Genomic DNA, 26,417 nt, shown 5'->3' on the forward strand with positions numbered 1-26,417 from the left:
GGACTCCGGGATCATGACCCGAGCCGAAAGCAGTTGTCCAACCAACTGAGCCACCCAGGCGTCCCTGAATATACTAAAATTTTAAATGTATGTTCACATGTAATTCTAACTAGCAATGTTCTTTTTTTTTTTTTTTTTTAAAGATTTTATTTATTTATTTGACAGACAGAGATCACAAGCAGGTAGAGAGGCAGGCAGAGAGAGAGAGGAGGAAGCAGGCTCCCTGCCGAGCAGAGAGCCTGATGTGGGACTCCATCTCAGGACCCTGAGATCATGACCTGAGCCGAAGGCAGAGGCTTAACCCTCTGAGCCACCCAGGCGCCCCTAAGTAGCAGTGTTCTTATTCTCAATCTTATTGTCACATAACTTTTTTGTATTTTATTTTTTACCATTAAGCCTCAATTACTGGGATTAGATAGTAAGAAAGTGAGCACTGACATTGCTTAAATATTTCAGCTTGGATTATCATATTTTTCTTTTGTCTTAGAATATGATGCAAGACTAGAGTGATGGGTTTTTTCTTCCTTACTTAGATATCTAAAATCATGCATTTGTTTTATGTTAGTACTTTCCTGTTACTTCCATGTACAAACATTTAACTTTAAAAGTTGCTAATAGTTTTTCTTTTATTAGGAGACTGCTGTCTTATATAAAAATTGTTAGATTAAAATTTAAAATCTGCTTTGTTATAGTTTCCTATCCTGGTTACTTTTGAATTTTTTTTTCACATTTAACATTGTTGATAAGAGAAATTTATTTACTTGTTAACCATAACGGTAACAACAAAAAACAGCCAAAAACAAAAAATCATCACCAATAACTGCAAAGATAAAAAAATTTGTATTTAATATGTTTTTTTTTTTTAAAGATTTTATTTATTTGACAGAGAGAGGGAGAGCACAAGCAGTTGGAGCAGCAGGCAAAGGGAGAGGGAAAACAGGCTCTCCACTGAGCAGGGAGCACCAGGCAATGTCAAGGCTCAATGTAGGCCTTGAGCCTAGGACCTTGGGATCATGACCTGAACCAAAGGCAGAGCTTAACCTACTGAGCCATCCAGGCACTCAATATGTATTATTTGGACACACTCTCTCTGAGTCTTATCTTCCTGTTGTGAGAATTCCTACTGCAGTCTTGATTTTCATTTCTGCAAATACTTTTTTCCTAATCTGGGTTTAGGATGTAAGATGCTAGATGTTTAGTTGGCTTTATGTATGGCTATAATTCACAGAGTATTGCACTTCTTTAGGATAGTGAGGCCAAGAGTAACATTGTCTTATGTTTAATGTGTTGGATAAGAGGAGGGATATAGATTTTTTTTCCTTTCCTGGAATTTCTTCTGAATACTAGTTCATTTTTATTTTTATTTTTATTTTTGTCTTTCATCATCTGAAAAGTAACCCAGTGTTTTGAAGGAGTATTTCCTTCTCACTAGTTTTTACTTTCTGAGAGTCAGCACTATTAATTTAAAAAGTATTCTGTGTGAAAAAAAATTTATCTGAAATGTCTTAATCTTGAATGGCCCAGGCTTTAAACAATGGTTTCGTATTAGCAATACTAATAACAATACTGCTTGTAGTTGTTATAGGACAGAAAAGCACACACTTCAGTATAGAAGAGTAGAGTGTCCTATACTAAGATTATAAACCCTACTTGTTGCTAAAGAGCTATTGTACAAAAAGCTGGGATACAGATCAGAAGTGATCTACAAAAGCTATTTTTAGCTGCCTTGAGCCAATGAAGAAACAAGAATTACTAAGAAAACCCTGTTTCAAAACATGTGCATTACAGGCTGCATTAAAAATTTAGAATTGCCTTCTGAAGTTATTGAAGAATAGTTAGTATGAGTATAATATAGTCCATATGGTTTACAACCCAAAGCAGGTGTGGTGAAGTAAGGGAGAATTCCTCATACTCAAATGCCTTTGAAGAATTATATTCTCAGAAGATTTATAAGGGGGCCTGACTTCACTGTGATGATGAGTTTCACAGAGATTTTGCAGATATAGTAGAGGAGGAAGGGTACTAAAAGCCATGTTGACTTGTGGTTGATTGTATTGGTGAGTGGGATTCCATTCTATTATAGTTGGTCAATTTTAGTTATCTGCAAGGATCATGAACAGATAAAGAGTATGTTTAGTGTTTTATGAATCATTTTATGCATCTTTAATTCTTCCTCAAGGCAAGAAGGAATCTTGAAAAATTAGTCTTTTAGCTTCCAGGCTGAATTATACCCCTAAAAATCTTTGTTCGTAGTTGTGTTAATATCACCCATGTCTTACAATTACTTCTGTATTTCTGGGACATGTTCAAAACTCAGTGGATGAGCATATGATATAAATTATTACAGGGTAGGGATTATTGATTTTTGTTAACTCTTTGTATATCTTTCCATAAGTTGAACACTGAGTTCAAAATGCTTTGTCAGTTATCCTGCTGACTTAACTTTAGCAGCAAGTAAAAACGGCCTTTTCATAGTCTCAAAGTAGTCAGTTCATGTATAAATTCATTAAAAGGTGTTTAAAACTTGGCTCCATGTAGATATATAGCAGTGCATATAGGCTTCAAGGTTTATTTTTAAGCTTAAATCTTGCATATTGATTATATATTTTTTACAAAATAAAATAGGAAACTTTCAGGGGAGAAAAAAACTCCATTTAAAAAATATTTTTAAATGAGGAGCGTGTGGGTGGCAGTCGGTTAAGCATCTGACTTTAGCTCAGGTCATGATCTCACCGTCCTGGGATTAAGCCCAGTGTATTTGGGCTCCCTGAACAGGAGGGAGTCTGCTTGTCCCTCTCCTCCCTCTGCTCCTGCCCTGCCCTTGTTCTTTCTGTCTCTCTGAAATAAATAAAAAATCTTAAAATATTTTTAAAAGGTATTAGTAGCACTTTTCAAATTAAAGAAATACGATAAATCCTCTGAAATTTACTTTCTAATCTCACTTCATAGTAAATCTAAGGACTGCATGAAAAGATTTTTGATCAACTGGCTAAGACCCCTAAAGCTTTGTAGAATTTGTAATTGAATTTTTGCTTTGATAGCAAGAGTGCTGTTCAGATTTACATTATTTTTTTAAAAGGCAAAGATTTAGAAGACAAATTCCATTTTGTTGTAACTAAGAAATTGAATAATCTTTGCTGATTTCATATAGATGTTCTCATATAGATTTCATATAGATGCATTGGTTTTATTAGAGGTAAACCAAGATAAAGGCCTTATTTAAAGGAATTGGTTTGGGTTGTTGAGAATGAATTTTGACCATTTCTTGTCCTTGCAATATAATAGTACTAGGGGTTTTTTGGCTTTTGTTGGGAGTGGGGAGAGAGTTGGGAGGGGCAGAGGGAGAAGAGAGAGAATCTTGAGCAGCCTGCATGCCTAGTACAGAGCCCAACACTGGCTGGATCTAACAACCCTGAGATCATGACCTGAACCAAAGTTAAGAGTTGGACCCTTAACCAACTGGGCCATCCAGGTGCCCCAGTAGATTTTAAACTACTCTGTTCCTATTTAAAAATGATCAGATGAAAGAAATGAGCTTAAGAACTTCTCAGTAATTTAATTTTTTGTAATTTTCCTTAGGTCAGCTCTTATTAGCTTTCAATAGCAAAATAATGGTTTGTCTTGGGATATTGATTTTAAAAATCATTTCAGAGTTTGGTTATTCAGCTGGGCTATTATACAGTCTTTGGCAAATTTTTTTCCCTCTGCCCTTACCTCCCCCCTTTGGTATATTCTGTTCACTGTTTATGTAATTAAAGTGTTGTGAACACTCTGGAAGATACTTAAGAGCAATAATCATATTGGTACCCTTCCTTCCTTCCTTCCTTCTATCATTATTAAGGTGTATGATGTAATTCTGCAAGGAAAGTACAGAGAGCACTATCCTGGACCCTTAATTTGTTTAGCCTGTGCAGTGAACTAGGACCAGTGTGTTACTTGATTTTTTTTTTTTAATAAAAATTTGATTTATTAGCATATTTGCAATTTTTGTGTTACTTGATTTTTGATCTCATTTTTAGAAAGTATGGTAAAACCTAATATTATTCTACTTGGATATAATTGACTCCAGTTTTTTTGAGTTACTTTTTGGTGACTTTTTAATTTTTTATTCGTTCTTTAAGATTTGTTATTGTGTTAAATTGCCACAGACAGTTGATTATTGTTTTTGTAGAATAACTTGGATTAAAAACCCTAGTGACTGTCAAATGGTTTTGTCACAATTTATATTTATGAGAGTACACAGCGGAATTAGTTTATGAACTAATTTCACTTCACTTAAAAAATAAATTTTATTTTTATCAGAATAAACTTTATGTTGCTGAATTTATATAGCTAACTATGAAGCTTCACAAACAATATAAAATGACAGTTGAATCCTGGTTAGAATAGATTTAAGCTTCTGAAACTTAAAAGCGTTGTTTGACACTGGTATTATATAGACTGTCTTTGATAGAACTGACTGCATGTTTTACTGAAGTTGTAGGCTTGGTAAGGAATAGTGCTTACCTACGTTCCGTCAGCTCTCCCTGGTACCTTTTAGCTAGCTTTCAAGCTTTTCATTCAGAGAATTACGGGAGAACCATGCAAACTTAATTGAAAGCTTTTGCAAAAACATTCATTGGATTCAGCCTTGAGGCACAAAGGTAGATAGACTAACATTTTGGATTGTATTTTTAGGTTCAGAGTAATATTATTTATTCTAATGTTGGAATTCTTCTTTAATCACTTCTGGGAAATGTGACCTAAAATAGTTCTGTTACTACAATTTTCAAACACAATTGGATAATCATTTTTACTACATGTTACATAATCAAAGTTTTGAAAGGTTTAGGTGGACAGGTTTCTATTGAAAAATCTATATAAACCTGTCATTGGTTAGTGAGTTGGCCATTTTTCTTAGTGGATAAGTAATTTGTGCATTGCTGTCAAGTTGTATCATCAGAATTATTCTTACTAAGAGGTAAAGATGCTGTTTTGGTTGTTTTGTCTTTTAGGAAATAGAAATATCACAGCTCAGATTTTTACTTACAATTTTAATATTGAACATCTTATTCCTTTTTACTTTGATCAGTATTATTTAGAGTTGACATTGATAAAGTAGAGCTGCCTTGGATTTCTTGCTTTGTAATTTTTCAGTGTATTGGGCACAGGTGGTCTTGGTTAGTCACTGCCTTCAATTAAATGACTTTTGAGATTGACCCGAACATTAGCTTTGTGCATTAGTTTTCCACTCAGAATATTGTTTTATCACTTGAAAGGTCATGAAGTCTGTTGAAAGTGTGTTGTTTCTTCTCAAGGATTTCTTGAAGCCTTATGAAAATCTCCGTTCAATGCTTTTCTTTCAGGAATCTTTACTAGCAGTTTCTTATACTGTAAGAAGGAAGGAGCCTCCCCCCACTTGTAGATTATCTAGGAATAAGAGAATAGTTTATTTTTGTTGTTTTTGTTTTTTGCTGGGGGAGTATTGGACAGTTTCCTACTTTAAAAGTAGAATATCAGTTGCCTCCCAGGATTTATTAAATTTACTAGCATAGTGTCCAGGTACATGTTAAGGTTACTCATATTATTATATCATTATGTATTTTAAACAACTATATAATATTTGTAAATGCATAGTATGTTTTGTTAATAATTTATTTCTGCTTCTGGGACAACTGGCTGGCTCGATCAGTGAAGTATGCTACTCTTTTTTTTTTTAATTTTTATTTTTTAAATAAGATTTTTATATATTTCACAGAGAGAGAAACACAGCAAGAGAGGGAACACAAGCAGGGAGAGTGGGAGAGAGAGAAGCAGGCTTCCAGTTGAGCAGGGAGCCCGATGCGGGGCTCAATCCCAGGACCCTAGGATCATGACTGAATGGAAGTCAGACACTTAACGACTGAGCCACCCAGGCACCCCAGTATGCAACTCTTGATCTAGCTGTTGTGAGTTCAAGGCCCATGTTGTGTGTAGAGATTACTTAAAAAAACTAAAGTCTTTAAGATAATAATAGCAACAATAATAATAATTTATTTTGCTTCTTTGTGAATTGCTTGGTTTTAGTTGCATATTAATATATATTTTCAATATATATATTGCTTTCATCTCTCCTGAGCCTTTTGAATTGTGGCTTTTTGTCTAATTTCTACAATAACTAATGAACGTTATTGCTGCTGTCCATCTCATTCTTGTTTTGGGCCATATAGACACAGCTTTTTTTTTTTTTTTAAAGATTTTATTTATTTATTTGACAGAGACAGTGAGAGAGGGAACAAGGAGTAGGAGAATTAGGAGAGGGAGAAGCAGGCTTCCCACTGAGCAGGGACCTGATGTGGGGTTTGATCCTGAACTGAAGGCAGATGCTTAACAACTGAGCCACCCAGGCAACTGTAAACACAGCTTCTAGGTCAAAACTCGGAAAGAAGATGAAAGAAAGAAAGAAGCCATGATCAAAAGGCTTAAGTAGGCCTTGTCTTATAAAATAATGACCTAAATGCTTATTTTTCTTATATTTGAAAGATGTGCTTGACCACTTGTTCCTCAGTTTAAAGGAGTTCTATAGCTGATAAAATTTTATGTAAATGTTTCTATTCCTCTTGGATTAGAAGTGAATTCCAATAGTAATGCATAAATACTCTATCTTAAAATATTTTACTTTTATCAGAATCTTTGCAATAAACATGGTAGCCCCTTAAACGACCTTTTTTTGTCCAGTCATGAACACCGGGCAACAATTTTCAGCTCTTAGTTTTCCTTCTGGTATCTATTTCCAAATAATATGCTTTTGTTGCTCTTCCTCAACTTTCAGATGACACTGAATCATTTCTTGTCCTGCTGAGTGAGGACTTAACTCATTTAAATCCTCTTCCCATGCCTTCTTCCCCATTTCTAAAATTAAATTGTAAATTTTGACAGAAAAGATTAGGTGTATATATAGTTAGGTAATTATTGTTTAATTATTGTTTACTGAGTCAAGTAATGAATTATAATAACATTTTCTGTCTAGGGTGACTATTTTTCTTAAAGTTAATAATTGGCTGTGTTCCATTTTCTTTTTATGAATTAGTAATTCTTCCTATATGCTCCTACAGAATCAGAATATCACGGGACTATTTTCTACAAAGACAAATTGATTAGATAGTATCAGGTCCAATTTTTTTTAACTTAGGAATTTCTTAGTTTCTCCTGTGTTCAATGCCCAATAATCTGGGTTCCATATCGTCTATATGTTGATGTATTCCTTTGTTTAGTAGCTTCTTGAGAAAAGCTACACTGGATGTAATTTTTTTTTTTTTAGATTATTTATTTATTTATTTGACAGAGATCACAAGCAGTCAGAGAGGCAGGCAGAGAGAGGAAGGGAAGCAGGCTCCCCGCTGAGCAGAAAGCCCAATGCAGGGATCGATCCCAGGACCCCGGGTTCATGACCTGAGCAGAGGCTTCAATCCACTGAGCCACACAGGCGCCCCTAATTTTTTTTTTAATATTACATAGCTAAGCATGTTTTTAATTTAAAACCATGTATTTGAATGATAGTGTGGTTGGCTATAGTTTTACATTGGAAATCATTTACCTTACAATTTTGAAGGCATTTAATATTTTAAATTTCACTGTGGTGTTGAGAAGTTTTGTGCTAATCCCATATATGTTTATCTGGAATCTTCTATTCCCAGTATTATGAAATTTCACTTCGATGTGCCTTGTTCAAAGCCTTTTAATTTATTATACCAGACAGTTTTTGAGCCTTTTCAGTCTGGCACTGCATGTCTTTCAGTTACAGAAATTTTTTGGTATTATTTCTTGATTACTTCCCTTTGGTCTACCACCCCCTTCATTTTCTTTGTTCTTGATTTCTACAGTGTCTCCCTGGATTGATCTACTAACTTCCTGTTCTTCCTGTTTTCTTTGTCTCTTTGTTTTAGTTTCTTTCTTGTGGAGTTTTCAACATTGTCTTTCTAAACTTCTGTTGAATTTGTGGAGTGCCTGCCTGGCTCAGAAAGATACATGTGACTCTTTTTCTTGGGGTTGTGAGTTGAAGCCTCATGTTGGTTGTGGAGATTATTTAAATAAATAAATAAAAATAAACTTAAAAATATTTTTAAACTCCTATTGAATTTTTGCTTCTTCTATCACATTTTTGATTTCTTATTCTTTGAATATTTTTCTCCCAGCATCTTATTCTTGTCCTATGGATATAATATCTTCTGTTTCAGGGTAATGTCTTTTCTAAATTTTGTTGTTTTTTCTTTGGTTCCCTTTATTATCTTTATTTTTCTGACTTCCATTTTCTTCTTGTTCTGGCTTTTGTTTTTCAGGTTAGAGACCTGCTTTTAGTCAAGTTAGTTGTCTCTTAAATATTGTCTGTCCATTTGTAATATAGTGATGAGGCACTAAAATGTTGGCTGAAAGTATCATGTACATGGGCTGGGTTTGTCTGACATCACAGAATGCTATGGTTTCTCAGTCTTGCCACTATTGATGTTTTGGAACTGAAAATTCTTTCTTATGGGGGCTCTCTGTAGATTGTAGGATGTTTAGACCTATCCCTGACCTCTGCCCATTAGCTGCCAGTTGCACATGCTTCCCCAGTCATGGAAAAGAAAATCTCCCAGCATTGCCAGGTGTCCCCTAGGGGTGACTGGGCTATTTCATGGCCACTCTGTAATGCCAGTATTTGTAGGTATCTTCTCTGGTGCCAGTCTGCAGAGGAGGCTTTCAGTCTAGCCTGACTACTGGATTTCTGGGAGTCTAGTGGAATGTAGGGGCTGGAAGTTTTTACTTAATTGTGTTCTTCATGGCTCCTGTTCTCTGCTCTATGTATCTTGCCTGTCAGTCTTGAGCCTCCCTATTCACTTTGTCCAGACAATAAATCTCTCTATTTTGAGACCGTGTAGGGAGAGATAGTGGCTAACTGTATGTATGGGGAGGAAGGGTCCTGTGGTAAGGCCCAGGTGTTTCTTTTGTAGGATTTTGCTACAATTCCTGTTTAGAACTCTGTGTAACTGTACCTATCTTCCAAGGTACTTGGTACTCCCAACTCCTGTGTTTTGTATGTGTGTTCGACAGGGAGAATTTGGTGGTTTGTTGGAATCCACGTTTGCAGGTGCTTAGACTTAAGCTGCCTTTGATCTGCTAAGTCGGCTTCTATTCCTCCACTTGCTTGCCACTTTCCCGAAACTTACTGACTTGTGTAGCATGCTGTTGTGTTCTTCCCTATTCTTCCTTGGGAGTTTATAGTCTTACTATTTTACTGACCTTGTACTAGGTCTTAGAGCATTAATAATGAACGTGTGTGTTCAGTCTAAAGGTAATATTAAATAAACAGTGTAATTCCAAAAACTTTTAGGTTTTTACATGTTTTCTTCCTTTTGGCAGGAGAAACCAAAATGAAGATCAAAAGAATAAAACCAGAAGAGTTTCTTTTTTTTTTTCTTTTTAAGTTTTCAGGCGATCCACATTCTATATCTAGTTACCGAATTATGTGTTTTTAAGATTTTACATTAACTTGCTCTTTCTTAGTATGACTCAGATGATTGCAGAAGTAGAGCTTAACAGAGTATGTATGAATGAGACTGGCAGAGAAAGAGTATTGGTTACTGTTAATAGCAAAAGGACTTCTTAGCTTTTTAACATTTTGAACTTTAATAATTATGTTTAGTAATTATGTTTGAGTTTAAGAAAGTGATAATTCTGGTACCTACTTTTTGTTTTTAGAGGCAAAAATTCTGGTTTCTAAAACAAATATCTAGAGTAGCACTGTCAATTTCACTAACCATATGTGGCTATTTAAACTTAATTATTATAAAAAAAATAAAAAATTCAGTTCCTCAGTTATTCTAGCCATTTTTCAAGTCTTTGGTAGCTACATGTGTCAGCAATGTTCTAGAGCCTTTCTGGGTTAACATAGGTTATATTGCATTGGTAATTCCACATATATTGTTTCAAAAGGACTAACCAAAAAGTTGAGGTAGTTAAGCTATCATAATTATCATGTTCCGACTTATTCTACTTTAAAATTTCAGGTAGTGGCAAGAGCATTTCTTATATCTGTTTAAATTGTGATAATTGTGTCTTTGTTTGACTTCTCTGGCTTTACTTTTTAATTGTTTCTTTTCCCTCCAGACAGTGCAGTGCTTGCTAGACAGTGGTGCTGATATTAACAGACCAAATGTATCTGGAGCTACTCCATTGTATTTTGCTTGCAGGTAGGATATTTTATATTTGCCGATGCTCTCATTAATGTACTTACTACATTTCCAAAGACAAGCATTACTGTATATTTTCTGAAGTTCTCGTTTTCCCACAAATGCTGTGCTTACTGAACTGCACAAGTAAAAGCGTCTTCTATTATATTGCCAGTGTTTTTATGTGGTGTAGGTGGGAGCTTTTGATTTACTTGATTATTTAAATTTTAGACTAATTACTTAATAAATAATGAAAAAAGATTCCTCTATAATTCAGTAATTTCCATAGTTTCTTTGTTAAGTACTAGATCTATTCCAGAGGGATGAGCTATTAAAGTATGTGTTGGATCAGAGAGCCATGTCTTTGCTTTCTTTGGAGTTGTAACTTAAAAAAAAAAAATCTTTGGGGCGCCTGGGTGGCTCAGTGGGTTAAGCCGCTGCCTTCGGCTCAGGTCATGATCTCAGGGTCCTGGGATCGAGTCCCGCATCGGGCTCTCTGCTCAGCAGAGAGCCTGCTTCCTTCTCTCTCTCTCTCTCTGCCTGCCTCTCAGTGTACTTGTAATTTCTCTCTGTCAAATAAATAAATAAAATCTTTAAAAAAAAAAAAAATCTTTGAATTTGTCTTGTTAGATATTAAATTGTGCATTAAGTTATTTTTGTACTTCTATTTTGGTTCATTTTCTTGAAGCGTACATTTTGTTCATTTGTTCATTCATGTAATAAGCAAATGTTTAGTTAGCGCTCATTGTGTGCCATATATTAGAGTATTAGTGATATAGTAATAAATCTAAGTCCTTAAGGAGCTAACAACATAACAATTACACACATATTCCACCCTGTACCTACATACCCACATACATACATACTATGTTATAAAAATGTAGTTTCTTTTTTTTTTTTTTTTAAGATTTTATTATTATTTGTTTGACAGAGAGAGACACAGGGAGAGAAGGAACACAAGCAGGGGGAGTGAGAGAGGGAGAACCAGGCCTCCTGCCGACCAGGGAGCCTGATGCGGGGCTTGATCCCAGGACCATGGGATCATGACCTGAGCCAAAGGCAGATGCTTAACGACTGAGCCACTCAGGCCCCCTAAATGTAGTTTCCAATTAGAACCAGTTTACAGGAAACCAGTGTTTCTGGTCTTTGGTTTATTTAGATTATATGAAGTACAGTATTTATTTAGGCTCTTAAATGCAGATATGGAGTTATCCAGAAAGTTCCTCTTTTCTTATCCTTTTTTCTGTTACATGTCATTTTACTGGATGTTTGTTTTATTTAATAATTATTTATTTATTTAAGTATTTATTTAATAATTTTTAAAATTATTATTATTATTTTTTTAAAGATTTTATTTATTTATTTGACAGACAGAGTTTACATGTAGACAGAGAGAGAGAGAGAGTGGGAAGCAGGCTCACTGCTGAGCAGAGAGCCCGATGCGGGACTTGATCCCAGGACCCTGAGCCGTAGGCAGAGGCTTTAACCCACTGAGCCACCCAGGGCGCCCCTGGATGTTTGTTTTAGACTGAAAGACCTACTTTTGTTCTTGTTTAGCTTTTCTTTAGAGTCTCTGATGTTGCTTTTATCAGACTGAATCAAATCATCATTGATGACCTTGAGTTAGAATATAAGGACTTTCAAATCTCTGGACTTCTATATGCTATCTGAATCCAGCCATTTTCTTAAAGTATATTTATGTTTTGGTTGCTTGGCTAGAAAACCAGTTCTTTCCATGGCATCCTGAATTTATGAACAATGTCATTGTTTGATTCCCTGAAATTATATCCTATCTTGAGGCGTTACCTCTAATCAGTCCTTTCTTTGAAGCTTCAGATTTGATGGCCACCTGCCTGATTTACATCATCACTCGCAAGTCATACAAAATCTCAGATGTCAACATGTCCAAAACAAAGCTTCTGATTTTCCTTCTCAAATCTTTCGTTTGCCTTTTCTCATCTCAGTCATTGGAACTGTTGTCCTTTTCAGTTGTTTAAACAGAAACTAGATCATTATTTTTTATTACTCTCTCTCTCTCTCTCTCTGTCTTTGACCCTGAACTTGGAATTTATTAGTTAGTTCTATAAATTCTACCTTCAGAATATATTCTGAATCTCTTCTCCAGCTCACTGAAATGACTTTAGTTAATGTTGTTAGCGCTTGCCTAGACTGCTGTAGTCGTCTCTTAACTGGTCTGTCTGATTTCTCTGTTGTTTCCTTCCCATCTGTTTTTTCCTCAGCAGCCAGAGGGATCTATTAAAAAAAAAAAAAAAAAAAAAAGGAATCGGCTTGGGGTGCTTGAGTGACTCAGCCAGTTGATTTGACTCTTGATTTCGGCTCAGGTCATGGTCCCATGGTTGTGGGAAGGAGTCCTGAGCCAGGCTCTGTGCTCAGCAGGGAGTCTGCATAGGATTCTTTCTTTCTCTCCATTTGCCTCCCCACCCTTTTCAAGATAAATCTTTAAAAAAAAGATCAGCTTTTGTCACTGTGTTTAAACTTTGTCTTTAAAACTTCTCAGTGTCGGGGCGCCTGGGTGGCTCAGTGGGTTAAAGCCTCTGCCTTCAGCTCAGGTCATGATCCCAGGGTCCTGGGATCGAACCCCGCATCGGGCTCTCTGTTCAAGCAGGGAGACCCCGCATCCGGCTCTCTGCTCAAGCAGGGAGCCTGCTTTCCTCCTCTCTCTCTGCCTGCCTCTCTGCCTACTTGTGATCTCTGTCTGTCAAATAAATAAATAAAATCTTTAAAAAAAAAAAAAAAAACTTCTCAGTGTCTGTGCATCATTTCAAATAAACTACAGGCTCTTCCTTTGCCTATGAGACCTGCATGGTCTGACCCCAGCTTAGGTCACTGTGCTTCTGTCACATTGGCTCTCTCTGAGTTCACCAACTGCAAGGGACTCTTTCCAGCCGGCTTTCTGCATACTGTTTTCCCTGAAATGCTCTTAACTTGGCTTTTTATGTGGCTGACTCTTTATGTTGCTGCTTAACTGTTACTTTTTAGGAAGGTAGTTCTTAACCAGTCTGAGTAGGCCTCCCCCCAAATTTTCTTTCACAGAAGCATCACTGTCTTTTTTTTTTTTGAAGTAGTCTCACACCCATCCTGGAGCCAGCACAGGGTTTGACCTTACGACCCTGAAATCAAGACCTGAGCTTAAGATAAAGAGTCCCACATTTAAGCTTAATGGACTGAGCCACCCAGGTGCACAAGCACTTGTATTTTGTAATTGTTATTTACTTGTTTATAGTGTATCTCTCCTACTAGACTGAAAGCTCAATAAAAGCAAGAATTTTATTCACCACTTTGTATTCAATGTGTGGTTACAGTGCTTTGCATTTAGATGCTTAGTAAATGTTTTTGAATGAATTAATTGCTATAATTACATGTTTGAGAAAAACCTTCTATAACAATGGCATGTTAAATATAGGTATATTAGTGTTATGCAGAACGTGGATAGTCTTATAGTTATGGCATAGAGGTATGATAAAGAGTCTTTTAGAAGTACTTTCTGTTAGTATATGCCCATCATTAACTTTTTTTCTTTAATTTTTAAAAAAATTTATTTATTTGATAGAGATCATAAGTAGGCAGAGATGTAGAGAGAGAGGGAGAAGCAGGCTCCCTACTGGGGAGAGCCTGATGTGGGGCTTGGTCCCAGGACCTTGAGATCATGACCTGAGCTGAAGGCAGAGTAACCCCCTGAGCCACCCAGGTGCCCATCTTTAATTTTTTTTAAGATTCTATTTTTAAGTGCTCTCTACACCCAACAGGGGACTCAAATTCACAGCCTCAAGATCAAGTTGCTTGCTCTACCCACTTAGCCAGCCAAGTGCTCCTCCCATCATTAACTTTTATTCTAGCAAGTACTAGACCATCTAGCCCATCTCCTACCCACCTCCCTCTGTGCACCCTGTTTGTTCTCCATCTTTACGTCTCTTATGGTTTGTTTTCCTCTCTCACTTCCCTCCACCATATGTTCATCTATATTGTTTCTTAAATTCCACGTATGAGTGAAATCATAAGGTGCTTGTAGGCATACTTTTAAATTTTTTTTTTTGCGATATCTAGATATAGGTATACATTAAACATATAAATTATTCCAGTGTATCCTCTGATAAATGAAAAGGGAAAGGAATGTGGGAAACAGAACAAGTGGACCCTTTAGACAAACTAAGTTAAAAAAAAATTAATGCAAGTTTTTATTGGTTGAGAGGTATTACTAGGTATATCATCATATGCTTTTTAAAATTTTGAATTACATTTGAGAAGTATTGAGATATACAGGAGAAGGATCCGTGGAAGCAGGGTTCAAATCTTAGCCTCAAAACTGTGCAACTTCAGTCAGGTTTCTTGACCTCTGAAGCTTTTTGTCTCTTTGTTTAGGAAATGGAAATGTTCTATCTGGCTTGTGGGACTATAGTGAGAATTAAATGAGATGGCATATAGAAAGTGTTTGCCAGTGTATTTTGTACTTAGTAGTTAGTAAGTGCCTACTAAACTAGCACACTTCTCCACTCCTCAGCACAAAGTAGGGTTGTCCTCAATCGGTTTTATTGCTGTATAAGATTTTCATTCTGAGAAATAGGATTCTTCTTTCACCATAAAGACCTTTTCTTTTTTTTTTTTTTTTCTTTGTTATAATTAGGTTCTCATTCTGACCCATATTTAATTATGTAGTGCTTCTGTGAGTGAGTCATTTTCAGACTGATTTTGACCAAAATTATGACAGGCACTATTTCCCAGCCATTTTTTTCCTCTAGTTATTTGCACAAGACATAATTCATTACCTTTCTTTCATGTGTACTGTAGGCACACAATGATTCCTCCCCCATTCCACCCACAGTTTTAGATAACTTTGTTTTTAGGACTTTTTTTTAAGGGGGGCAGAGGGAGAGGGGGAGACAGTCTTTTTTTTTTTTTTAAGATTTTTAATTATTTGACAGTGAGAGAGAGCATGAGCAGAGAGAGGGAGAAGGAGAAACAGACTCCCCACTGAGGAGAGAGCCTGAAGCTAGGCTTGATCCTAGGATGCTGGGATCATGACCAGACCCTAAGGCAGAAGCTTAATGCTTAACCGACTGAGCCACCCAGGTGCCCTGAGGAAGAAAGAGTCTTAATTAAGCAGACCCCGCACTCAGTGCAGAGCTGGATTCAGTACTTGATCCCTCAACCCTGAGATCAGGACCTGAGCCAAACCAAGAGTTGGTTGTGCAACCAGCTGTACCACCCAGCCATCCCTAGTACTTACATGTAGTACTTACAAGTGCCTCAAGTCCTTCAATTGCTAGATTGGTTTTATTTTCAGTTGTATGCTTCCCATTCCCTTAACTGAGTTCTTTAAATAAAGCTTTGGATGTGTATTTTCTGTATCTGGGATAACTTTTTTCTATTAGGAAAAGTGAGGCTTAGCTGGGGTTGTATAGATAAATTAGTGAGATGTTTATGTAATTATAGATGTGTGCAATAGAGAAATAGAAAAAGGTGTGATTCTGAACATGGATTTGTAGCTACTACCAAGCGACTCTTTTTACTTCACAATCACAGCCATATAAAATAGGCCAAAGACTCAAAATTGTAAACTTTAGAAAGACCTTTAGAAACTATGGTCTCTTTGTTTTATAAGTTATTCCAAAAAATACTGGAATATATGTACTATATGCACTTTAGCCAAGTTTTCAGATCAATTGCTTGAAAGCCTAAAATCAGGAGACTGAAAGTGCTTGAAAAAATCAATTCTAAGTATGTTAGAAGTACTGTAGCTTGTTTTCTTTTTCTTTCTTTCTCTTTTTTTTTTTGAAGATTTTATTTATTACAGAGAGACCGAGAGAGAGGGAACACAAGCAGTGGGGAGTGTGAGAGGGAGAAACGGGCTTCTTGCTGAGAGGGAGCCCATGGAGGGCTCGCTCCCAGGACCCTGGGATCATGACTTGAGCTGAAGGCAGGTGCTTAATGACTCAGCCACCAAGGAGCCCCAGTACTAGCACTTCCTTATTAAACCTTTGCCAACTTAGTTTCCAGAAAATGCATTGGCATTTCCTTGAAGGGGCTATTATCTCAATCAATATTTAAAAAAAAATAGTTGAATTGTAAAGAATACTTGTTCATTGAGCACATTTTTGCAGTTATTTGAACTGAAAAATCTTTTATGCAACACTCTGAGGAGTTTGTTATAGGTTAGTCTTAATGTCGTACAATATTGTAGGTGAGGTACTTGAAGCCCTAATCGGGTAAGGCAGATTTTGTATATTATTAGCTCTTGTTTTTTTCTTTTTTCTTTTTTTTTTTTTTTTTTAAGATTTTATTTATTCATTTGACACAGAGAGATCACAAGTAGGCAGAGAGGCAGGCAGAGAGAGAGAGAGGAGGAAGCAGGCTCCCTGCGGAGCAGAGAACCCGATGCGGGACTCGATCCCAGGACCCTGAGATCATGACCTGAGCCGAAGGCAGCGGCTTAACCCACTGAGCCACCCAGGCGCCCTAGCTCTTGTTTCTTGCTTTCATTTTTGAAATGAAATGTTACGTGATTGTTGATGAGATTTTAATGTAGTTTTAGAAATTACTCCAGTTTTCTAAAAATGCCAAAATGGTATTTTTTTCTCCATGCTAATTATCCTTTTTGCTATATATGATGAATAAAATTATTTGGAGACTTTCAAAACCACATATATTCAACAGTGTTGCATTTGTACATGCTGATCTTGTCTGTCCATCGTGTGAGATCCCCATTGTATTTTTCTCATAGCATATATCCCCTTGCACCTTGTACCATACTCCCTTGAGTACTAAATTGTTTACTCTTAAAACTTACTCTTAAAACTCTTTAAACTTTGTTTATTCATCTTGGTGGAATAAAATATAGATGGAAGATTTTGGAATCAGACTGATCTAGATTCAGATTCTCTATGATGTAATTGTGATCTTGAGTAACTCCAGGGTTTTCTCAAGTCATGGTTTTTTTCAATTGAAAAATGGAATGAATTCTCTTTTTATGTTAGTGTCAGGATTAAGTCAGACTTTGTAAAAAGACCTGAGCATTATGCTTGTCACTTAGTAGAACCTAAATAAACTGTGATTTGGTTCTTTTTTTTGTTACTTTCTATAGTACACTACCTTATATAATACTTATTTGTCAAATGAGTGGTACCTGAAGTTAAAAACTATAATACAATTCAAGGGGCGCCTGGGTGGCTCAGTGGGTTAAGGCCTCTGCCTTCAGCTCAGGTCATGATCCCAGGGTCCTGGGATCGAGCCCCACTTTGGGCTCTCTGCTTGGTGGGGAGCCTGCTTCTCCCTCTCTCTCTTTGCCTGGCTCTCTGCCTGTCGAATAAATAAATAAAATCCTTAAAAAAAAACTATAACACAATTCAGCGTATGTATTGATACATATTATGTAAGCTAACTACCATGCTTGGTGCTCTGGAACAAATATATTGTGAAGAAGTTTATAGTTTAATTGGAGTGATTGGACACATGAATATTAAATAATTATAGAAGAAATGTCATTAAAGTTGAACTTACTAGCATTGCAAAATTAGGTTTTTCAGAACCAAGGGTAGTAGCAAAGATACCACTATCTCTCTAAATAAATTAATGTTGAGTTAGTTTCTTTTCACTTAGCTTTCATTTTTAGGTATTACAAAGAACAGAACAGTGTCAATTGTAACCTCTTTGCTATTAGCTGTAATATATAATGTGTTGGCTAGTATACCCAGCTAAATGACAAATGATGCTTGATGAAGACTTTTCTTGATGTACAATAGTAAAACACGTATTGTTGCTTTTGGAGAGATTGCTGATTTACCTGGTTTCTTGGTTTTCTGGAATAAATTAGATATTGTTTTTTTTTTTTTCCCTAGATTTTATTTATTTGACAGACAGAGATCACAGGTAGGCAGAGAGACAGGCAGAGAGAGGCGGGGCTCAGTCCCAGGACCCTGGGATCATGACCTGAGCCAGAGGCAGAGGCTTTAATCCATTGAGCCACTCAGGCGCCCCTAGATATTCAGTCATTTTTGACCTCCTGATACTTTTCTTAAGCTAAGTAATCAGTATTACAATAAAGTATTGAGAGAGTGATATATCTGTAGTATCTGCCATCAAATTCATAGTAGGGTTTATTAAATTTTAAAAATTTTAAATTTTTTAATGCCATTTGATTATAAAGTATACTTATGTGGTGTCATTTTGTGGAAAAGAATGAGTAGGGGTTTTTTGTTGTTATTGTTGTTTGTTTTTTGTTTTTTGTTTTTTTAACTTTCTGAGAAGTCTGTGTGTCTTTCTCTTTGGGAAATGACATACTGGTTTGGGTGTGATGGTATCATAGAAAGAGTCTTGTTTTGGAAGACAGGGTTCTGAGTTCTAGTGTCACCTATGCTTGAGTTAGTAGCTTTTGTCGTCTACAAAATAGAAATTTTTGATCAGATACTCTTCCAAACCAGATGACTTCCTTGGGCATTTTATAAAATTATCTTTAAACTTTAATGTCTGTGAATTATAAATTTATTTTTTATTATCTTGAGTATCTTGGATCAGATTAGCTCACTAAATAATGAGACTTGGAGTCTAGTGGTTGCTGTCCCCAAATTAGCTTCTTCCTAGCTGAAAGAATGGTGGTTGCTAATTTTACTCCTACTGGAAAAGAGAACAAATAGAATAGGCATGTGGATAAGAGTGTTGTTCATTTTAGATCATATTAAAGAGGTGTCAGCAGAAGCCAAACTGAGTGGGTTGATAAAATGAAGGTTGAAAGCTAGATAGTATTTTGGGGTAGTTAAATCCTGCCCTTCTCCCATTCTCTTATTTTGATATTTGTATTTTCGTCTTCCTTTCTTTTTATTTATTTATTTTTTTACCAAATATAAAGTGCCATAAAATGTAATCTTGTTTTGAATATTGAGGTTTTTTGACTTAAGAAGTCTCTAGACTTGGATGGGTGAGGTAGGAAGAGGGTTGGAAATGACTGAAAGAAAAAAATGGAGCATAAGCCTGAGTAGTAGCTGCTTACACCAAAATATTATTATTTATTGTAGGTAATGTTTCCTAATTTAATTCTAAGATTTAATAGGTCAGTTTCTTATCTATGTGGTAAAGGTATGATTTAATACTGAGAAATGTTTTCCTGGATGTTGAGGATGTAATTCAGATCTTCCTCTTAGTTTTTAAAAATTGTTAGTCTTTTGTTGTTTCATATTGACTGTCCATAACTCATAGAGAAAGACTTTAAATTAAAAAGATTATTTTTTAACATGATTTTACTTCTGTACAGTCATGGTCAGAGAGACACAGCACAGATTCTTCTGTTACGAGGAGCTAAGTATCTGTCAGATAAAAATGGAGTAACACCTCTGGATTTATGTGTACAGGTATGTTGTTAATATATATTCCTAGCCCTTTACTTTATAATAGAAATTGAGACTGGTAAAATCACCTTTTTTTCCTCAAACGAGAGGCTGAATGCAAAAATTTTATTCTTTAAAGGATATGATTTTTTTTTTTAAAGAATATGCTCATTAGAAGGAATTGTGGTATTGTAAGAAATGTATATTGGTCTTCATCTCAGTTCCTGACACAAGAGCTTCTCAGGCACTTGGAATCTCCAGAGTGATAAGAATGTCTTTTTGTACATTAATGAGATGGCTGGTGGCTTAAAGCCTCTGATAGCTTCTGGATGGGTGCTGATTGCCTGGAAAACTGAACATGTGACTCCTGGGGACGTGAGAGGGACTGGAGACTGAGTTCTGTCATCAATGACCAATAATTTAATCAATCATGCCTATGTAATGGAACTTCCATAAAAACCCTGTAAACAGTGGGGTTCTCAGGGAGCTTCTGGGTTGGTGAACACATCAAAGTTGTGAGACGGTAGCATGCCCAGAGAGGGCATGCAAGCTCTGTGTCCCTTCCCACATACCTTACCCTGTGCATCTCTTCCATTTGGCTGTTCCTGAGTTGTATCCTTTATAATAAAAGTTTTCCTGAATTCTGTGAGCTGTTATCAAACAGCAAATAGCAGATTATCAAATCTGAAGGGGGGTTTATGGGAACTCCTGACTTATAGCTGGATAGTTGGAAGTATGGGTGGCCTGGACTTGTGAATGGTTTCTAAAGTGGGGGCACTTTCATGAGGCTGAGCTTCTAACCTGTGTAGTCTGTGTTAACTCTGGGTAGTTAGTGTCGGAATTGAATTAAATTGTATTACACTTAAGTTGGTGTCCACAGAGAGCTGGAGAATTGCTTGTGTGGAAAATCCACACATTTAGTGTCAGACTGGTATGTAGAGGAAATAAGTTTTTCATTAGGAACATATTTTTAAACCTAGATAATTTTAGTTTTTTTCCTATTTTTTTTTAAAGGGTGGCTATGGAGAGACTTGTGAAGTATTAATTCAGTATCACCCTAGGCTTTTCCAGACAATTATTCAAATGACACAGAATGAAGATCTCCGAGAAAACATGGTAATGTAGTTGTGCTAGTCGCTTGTAAATGAACAAGATTTGTTCATGTTTAGCATATGTGGCATTTTAAAATGTGCTTAGTGATTTTAGTATTACAGATATTTTAATGATTCAAATTTGCTTATTTGCATTATAGGAAAGTATGAATTATATATATAAACTTTGTGCTAATATTTAACCCTATGAGTCTTCTGCCCTCTGGGTCTTTGTTTTATTTTGTTTTTGAAGATTTTATTTATTTGGGGCACCTGGGTGACTCAGGCATTAAGCATCTGCCTTCAGGTCAGGTCATGATCCCAGGGTTCTGGGATCAAGCCCCGAGCTGGGCTTCCCGCTCTACAAGAAGCCTGCTTCTTCCTCTCTCACTGCCCCTGCTTGTGTTCCCTCTCTTGCTGTGTCTCTCTCTGTCAAATAAATAAATAAAATCTTAAAAAAAAAAAAAAGATTGTTATTTATTTATGTATTTGAGAGTATACATATGCATGGTGGGGGCAGGGGGGGAGGGTAAGGGAAAGAATCTCAAGCAGAGTCCACACTGAGCCCAGAGCCAACCTGGGGCTTAATCCCACAACCCTGAGATCATGATCTGAGCCGAAACCAAGGGTCAGATGCTTAACCAACTGAACCACTCAGGTGGCCCTGGGTCTTTGGTTTTTGCTTAAAATAATTTGAATTTTTCACATAGGTAGGGGAAAATAATCTAAGGAGGAGTATCCTATCATTGGTAATCACTGGTTTATTGAGCTCTATTTTGTAATAGCTTTACTCTGAAAAATTACGGAGTTTAAACTTCTCATATTTTATAAATTTGGAATTAAGTTTTTGTAAATGAACTTGGTGATTTCTATTTGCATTTTTTTATTGCTTTTTTACTGCGTGATTTTGAAAAGATTTTATGTCATCTCTATAGTAGCTTTTGAATTTATGCAAGGCAAAATAACTGTAAAGGACTTGATTTCAGCTCATTGGCTTTGGGATACTTTTTAAACTAATAGGTATGTAATTTCTTGATAAAGTTTAATGGATTATTGTATAATCACATTTTTTATTTGTAATAAATTTAGTTACGGCAAGTTCTGGAACATTTGTCTCAGCAAAGTGAAAGCCAGTACCTAAAGATTCTAACAAGCCTTGCTGAAGTTGCCACAACAAATGGGCATAAACTGCTTAGGTAGGTGTTTCAAAGTATAAGTGAATCAATAGGTAACAGTATCTGTCAGCTTTGTCCTCTTTCAGGCTTTTCTGGGAATAGTTTATTCTGTTGGATGTTTTTGTCAGTGCTAAGATGTCCTAAAAATTTGCTGACTTACTATTGTTTCATTTTAAAGGACCAGGGCAATCAGCTATTACTGGGAGATTTTAGTCTCTCTAGAGAGACTGAAAATAGAGACTTACTTAAGTGGATTTGGACAGGTGTCTAAAATTTTATAAAATGATAGCTTAGATTAGTCATCGAAGTAATACGTACATGAAGAATAATCAAGAAAGTTTAGGAGGGGTTTTTTTTTGTTTTGTTTTTATCCTTCCCCCAAGAAAATAGTTTAGGAGTGTTGATTACTAATTTATAGAACTCTGTATATGGGCTGCTGTTCAGCCTCATGTCCCTTATAAAATTTTTGCCCTAAACTGTCCCCTTCCATTCAGTTCTTTATTCTTTCCAGAAGATGCTATGGTTTTAATGGTTCATTGCTATATCCATGGAGATCATGCCTTTATATTACTTGCGTTTATATGTATTGTATTTTCCTGCAACTATACTTCACTGTATATGGTTAGCTACCCCAATTAGGAATAAATAGTCCGAATTAGGAATAAACAGCCATTTAAGGGCACCTGGGTGGCTCAGTTGGTTAAGCATCTGACTTTTGATTTCAGCTCAGGTTGTGATATCAGCATTGTGAGATTGAGCCCTGTGTCAGTCCCCATGCTCTGTGTGTAGTCCACTTCAGATTCCCACTCTTCCTCTCCGTCTGCTTTTCACCCCCACTTGTGTGCACACACACATATTCTCTCTCTAATAAATCTTTAAAAAGGAGTAAAAATAAACAAAATCTAAAAAAAAATCATTTAGAAATAGTAAATGTATTTTTTCTTAGCTTATAAATTTGGCCCACTTCTATTCGGATGCTTTCCCCTTAGCAGTTTTCTTTTCACTTCTCTTAATACACTGACAATCTTAGAATAGGTTTTGGTCTTCTCTCATCTCTGTGGTTGCAACTGGAGTTTCTTCCTTCCAACTCCATGCTCTTTCTAGAAATTGGCTACATTGTTGACTCCATTATGATAGCTGTTTGTTTCTGTCTTCCTTTGGGCTTCAGACCTACTTCAGACCAGAATCACACTCTGTACTGTTTATTTAGAAGGATCTTTGCTAGGCCCCTTACCCTTCATGATACCAAGGTCACCCCCTTGTGTTCTTTTATCCATTAAGTCTTTCTTCAGCATTTCTAGTACTGTACAATTTACTAATTTTTTAAATTCAGTTTCTACCTCTGAGACTGCTTAGGTTCTGTTTATGGAATTCATTGAATTTCAGCTTTACATAATGTTCTTATTTAGTCAGTTCTATTAATCCATTTATTTGATGAGGACTTTCTACAGTTCAGACATACTAAATAAAGACTTGGCTTGGGATTTAAGGTTGGTTTAGGTTTAAATCCAGATATCACTATTTACTGTGTGATCTCAGCAAGTAACAGTTTTGAGTTTCCCTTTTTCATCTACCCATATATCTAATACATGTTTCTGAGTGCCTACTATTCACCAGACCATCTGGTAGGTGATTGTAAATAAAACAGATAAGATCTCTCCCTAAATTTAATTTACAATCAGTCAGGATTTTGTTTCCTTGTTGGAAAATGGTATTAAATATCTTCTTAATGAATTGTTGTAAAAATACAATGTTAAGGTACTATAAAGTGCCAGGCATATTGTCTGGTATATAATAGAAATGATGATGATGATTATATAAATGGAAAATTGCCAGAGATAATAATTATGGTTATTATAAATACTCTACATTTCTTTCTTTTTTTCCCCCCCTAAGATTTTATTTATTTATTTGAGAGACACAGAGAGAACACAAGTGGGGGAAAGGGACAGAGGGAGAAGACAGCTCCCCACTGAGCAGGGAGCCTGACGCAGTGCTCGATCCCAGGACCTAAAGGCAGATGCTTAAACAACTGAGTCTCCCAGGCGCCCCCAGTATTCTACATTTCTTACATTAGAAAACTTAACCTGTTTTTTTCTTTTTAAATCTTTGTCCTACTTTTTGCTTTTCTACAGTAATGAGAAAGCCCATATTTTTCTGTATTTATGTTTTTAAGTTTACCTTTAACACTTATTAACCAGGTAGTAAGCTAAGGAACATTCAAATATATTATTTCATTTAAACCTCACAGTAAGTTATTTCCATTTGACATAGAAGAAAGCTTAAGTTTAACCATTTACCAAGCTAATACATAGAAGAGCCAGGATTCCTGGTCTCACTAATAGAGGGTAGATTATTGGTTACAATCTAGCTCTTAAAAGTAACAGGGAGATTAGTGGAATGGAAGTAGAGTGAAAAAGGGAGCCATGATCATAACAGGTTTTAAAACTGTTTTGCCAACCTGTACTGCCTCACCACTTACAGTGCTACTTTTCATATGCTTTATGAAATCTGTTAATTACGGCCATTTTGGGGGCTCTGAGTATCTTTTTCTTGAGGTTGATAGTGAGTATTGTTTATTAGTATTTTATTAGAATTTATTGTATTATTTACTATTTTGGGAAATCCTGTGTTTCTCCTTCACTCTCAGACTTCTACCCTGCTGACCAGATATGTGGGTTTTTTTATTCCCCACACCAAGAAATTTTTTTAGACATCAGCTACTGTACAGTTTAACTCAGCTTTGACAATTGTCCATCCAGAGATACATTAGATCTCACAGGTTAAGAGTTCATTCCTACAAGACTGTTCCCACTTTCAGATGCCAGTTGCAAGTAGTAGGTCTTCAGGTTACCCACACCTGTCTGACTTCACTTCGTTTCAGAGGTTCTCATGACCTCCTTCCTCTTAGATTCGGAAGCTCCCTGAACCCCAGTTTTTTTGGCTTTTTGTGGAGGCTTTATCTTGTAGGCATGTTGGTCATTAACTGCGTTTTCAGGCCCTCTCCCCTTTTTGGAGAATGTGGGGTGATGCTGGAAATTCCAAGCTTCTAATCATGGCTTCATCTTTCTCATGACCAGCCTTCATTCAGGAGCCCGCTAAGAGTCACCTCAGTAGAACAAAAGACACTGCTGTCACCCAGGAAATTATAAGGGATTTAGGAACTCTATGTCAGGAAATGGGTCGAAGACCAAATATTAGAACAAAAGATGCTCCTAGTGCTCTTATCACTTAGGAAATTATGCGGGTTTTAGGAACTCTGCCAGCAACCAGGAACAGAGACCAATATATATATTTTCTATTATCTCACAACTGCCAGTATAGAGTCTTAAGAGGATCTCAAATACGAATTACTCCCCTCTGCCAGGTTATGTTTCATGGCACTTTTGCAGAATTGTCTCCCTTTTGTTTACTCATTTGTGAGTCATTTTATGTTTCTTAACCCACAATGTGATATAATTTTGGCTACGTACTTTAATAGAAATTTTAATTAAGGAAACTGATTCAAATATGTATTTAGTGACAACTGAGATGTTATTTAGCTTACTTTTGAGAAAATTGATAGCCTTTTGTCTAAATGATTCTAGGAATATTTACTAAAGATAAATACTGAAGGCCCTTTTGCATATAATGTGTTTCACTAATTAAGTGAGTTATCTTGCGTTCAGTGTACTTATGATTAAAGATAAAGATAGTTATCAGTGTGCAAATGAAGAGAGAAATTATAGCTCTTTGCTTAGTGAAACACTGAATGAAAGTATACTCATATAAACCAAAGGTATTGATAGGGCTTTGCATTAGGAAACTAATGTTAAAACTTTTATATTAAGATACCACATGGCTTGGGAAGAAATTATCATTTTATGATCAAATGGAGAAGGATATGATGAAGTTTGGATTTTATGATCTTTTTATTTAATACTAAAGAGATATTTCACGGTTGTAGAGTGAAAAATAACATTTTTTAGATCCGGTGAATCAGCTTGGAAAGAAGTTTAAACTGGGTACAGTAGATAAAATTATTAGACTATTAATAGTATACTCAGATTCCACTGTGTAAGAAAATACTTCTTTTTTTTTTTTTTAAGATTTTATTTATTTATTTGACAGAGAGAGATCACAGGTAGGCAGAGAGGCAGGCAGAGAGATGGGGAAAGCAGGCTCCCCGCTGAGCCGAGAGCCCAGGGTGGGGCTCTGTCACAGGACCCTGAGATCATGACCTGAGCTGAAGGCAGAGGCTTAACCCACTAAGCCACCCAGGAGCCCCAAGAAAATACTTCTTAAGATAACTCATGATGTATTTCCTAGATCGGATACTTAAATCTTTATATATATGATAATTTTGCAGAGGAAAGTCAGATTCACCTCTTTCTCATGGAAGAATTTGAGAGTCATCATAGTTAACTTTTCCGAAGTCACGACACAAAGAAGGAGATAGTTTCAGCCAAACTACATTTCTATTTTGTCAGTCTCAACAGTCTTAGGATATAAAATTAGAACACTTCAATATTGTGTTAATTGGTTTTGAGGTTTTTTTTCAGGGATGTATATCCTGTATTTATGTAGAGTCCTAACACTACCCATTATGTAGAGAACCATGCTTGCTGATAATAACTTTAAGATTATTCAATTTGTAAATTTTCTACTGTA

General features: G+C 36.1%; 1 protein-coding gene across 8 annotated transcripts in view; it reads left to right on the plus strand.

Moving 5' to 3' along the window:
• The window catches only part of HACE1 (HECT domain and ankyrin repeat containing E3 ubiquitin protein ligase 1), a 127,473-nt gene that overhangs the window by 35,665 nt on the left and 65,391 nt on the right, over window positions 1-26,417 (plus strand). For 6 of the 8 annotated variants that reach the window (XM_032338946.1, XM_032338949.1, XM_032338950.1 and 3 more), the window contains 4 exons: window positions 10,105-10,187; window positions 19,429-19,525; window positions 20,516-20,617; window positions 21,682-21,788. In XM_032338946.1, coding sequence (XP_032194837.1) covers window positions 10,105-10,187; window positions 19,429-19,525; window positions 20,516-20,617; window positions 21,682-21,788 — 389 coding nt within the window. The remainder of the gene's footprint in view (window positions 1-10,104; window positions 10,188-19,428; window positions 19,526-20,515; window positions 20,618-21,681; window positions 21,789-26,417) is intronic. The other 2 variants (XM_032338951.1, XM_032338953.1) reach the window with 2 other exon arrangements.

This window comes from Mustela erminea, chromosome 4 (genome assembly GCF_009829155.1).
Source record: "Mustela erminea isolate mMusErm1 chromosome 4, mMusErm1.Pri, whole genome shotgun sequence".
Taxonomy (NCBI): domain Eukaryota; kingdom Metazoa; phylum Chordata; class Mammalia; order Carnivora; family Mustelidae; genus Mustela; species Mustela erminea.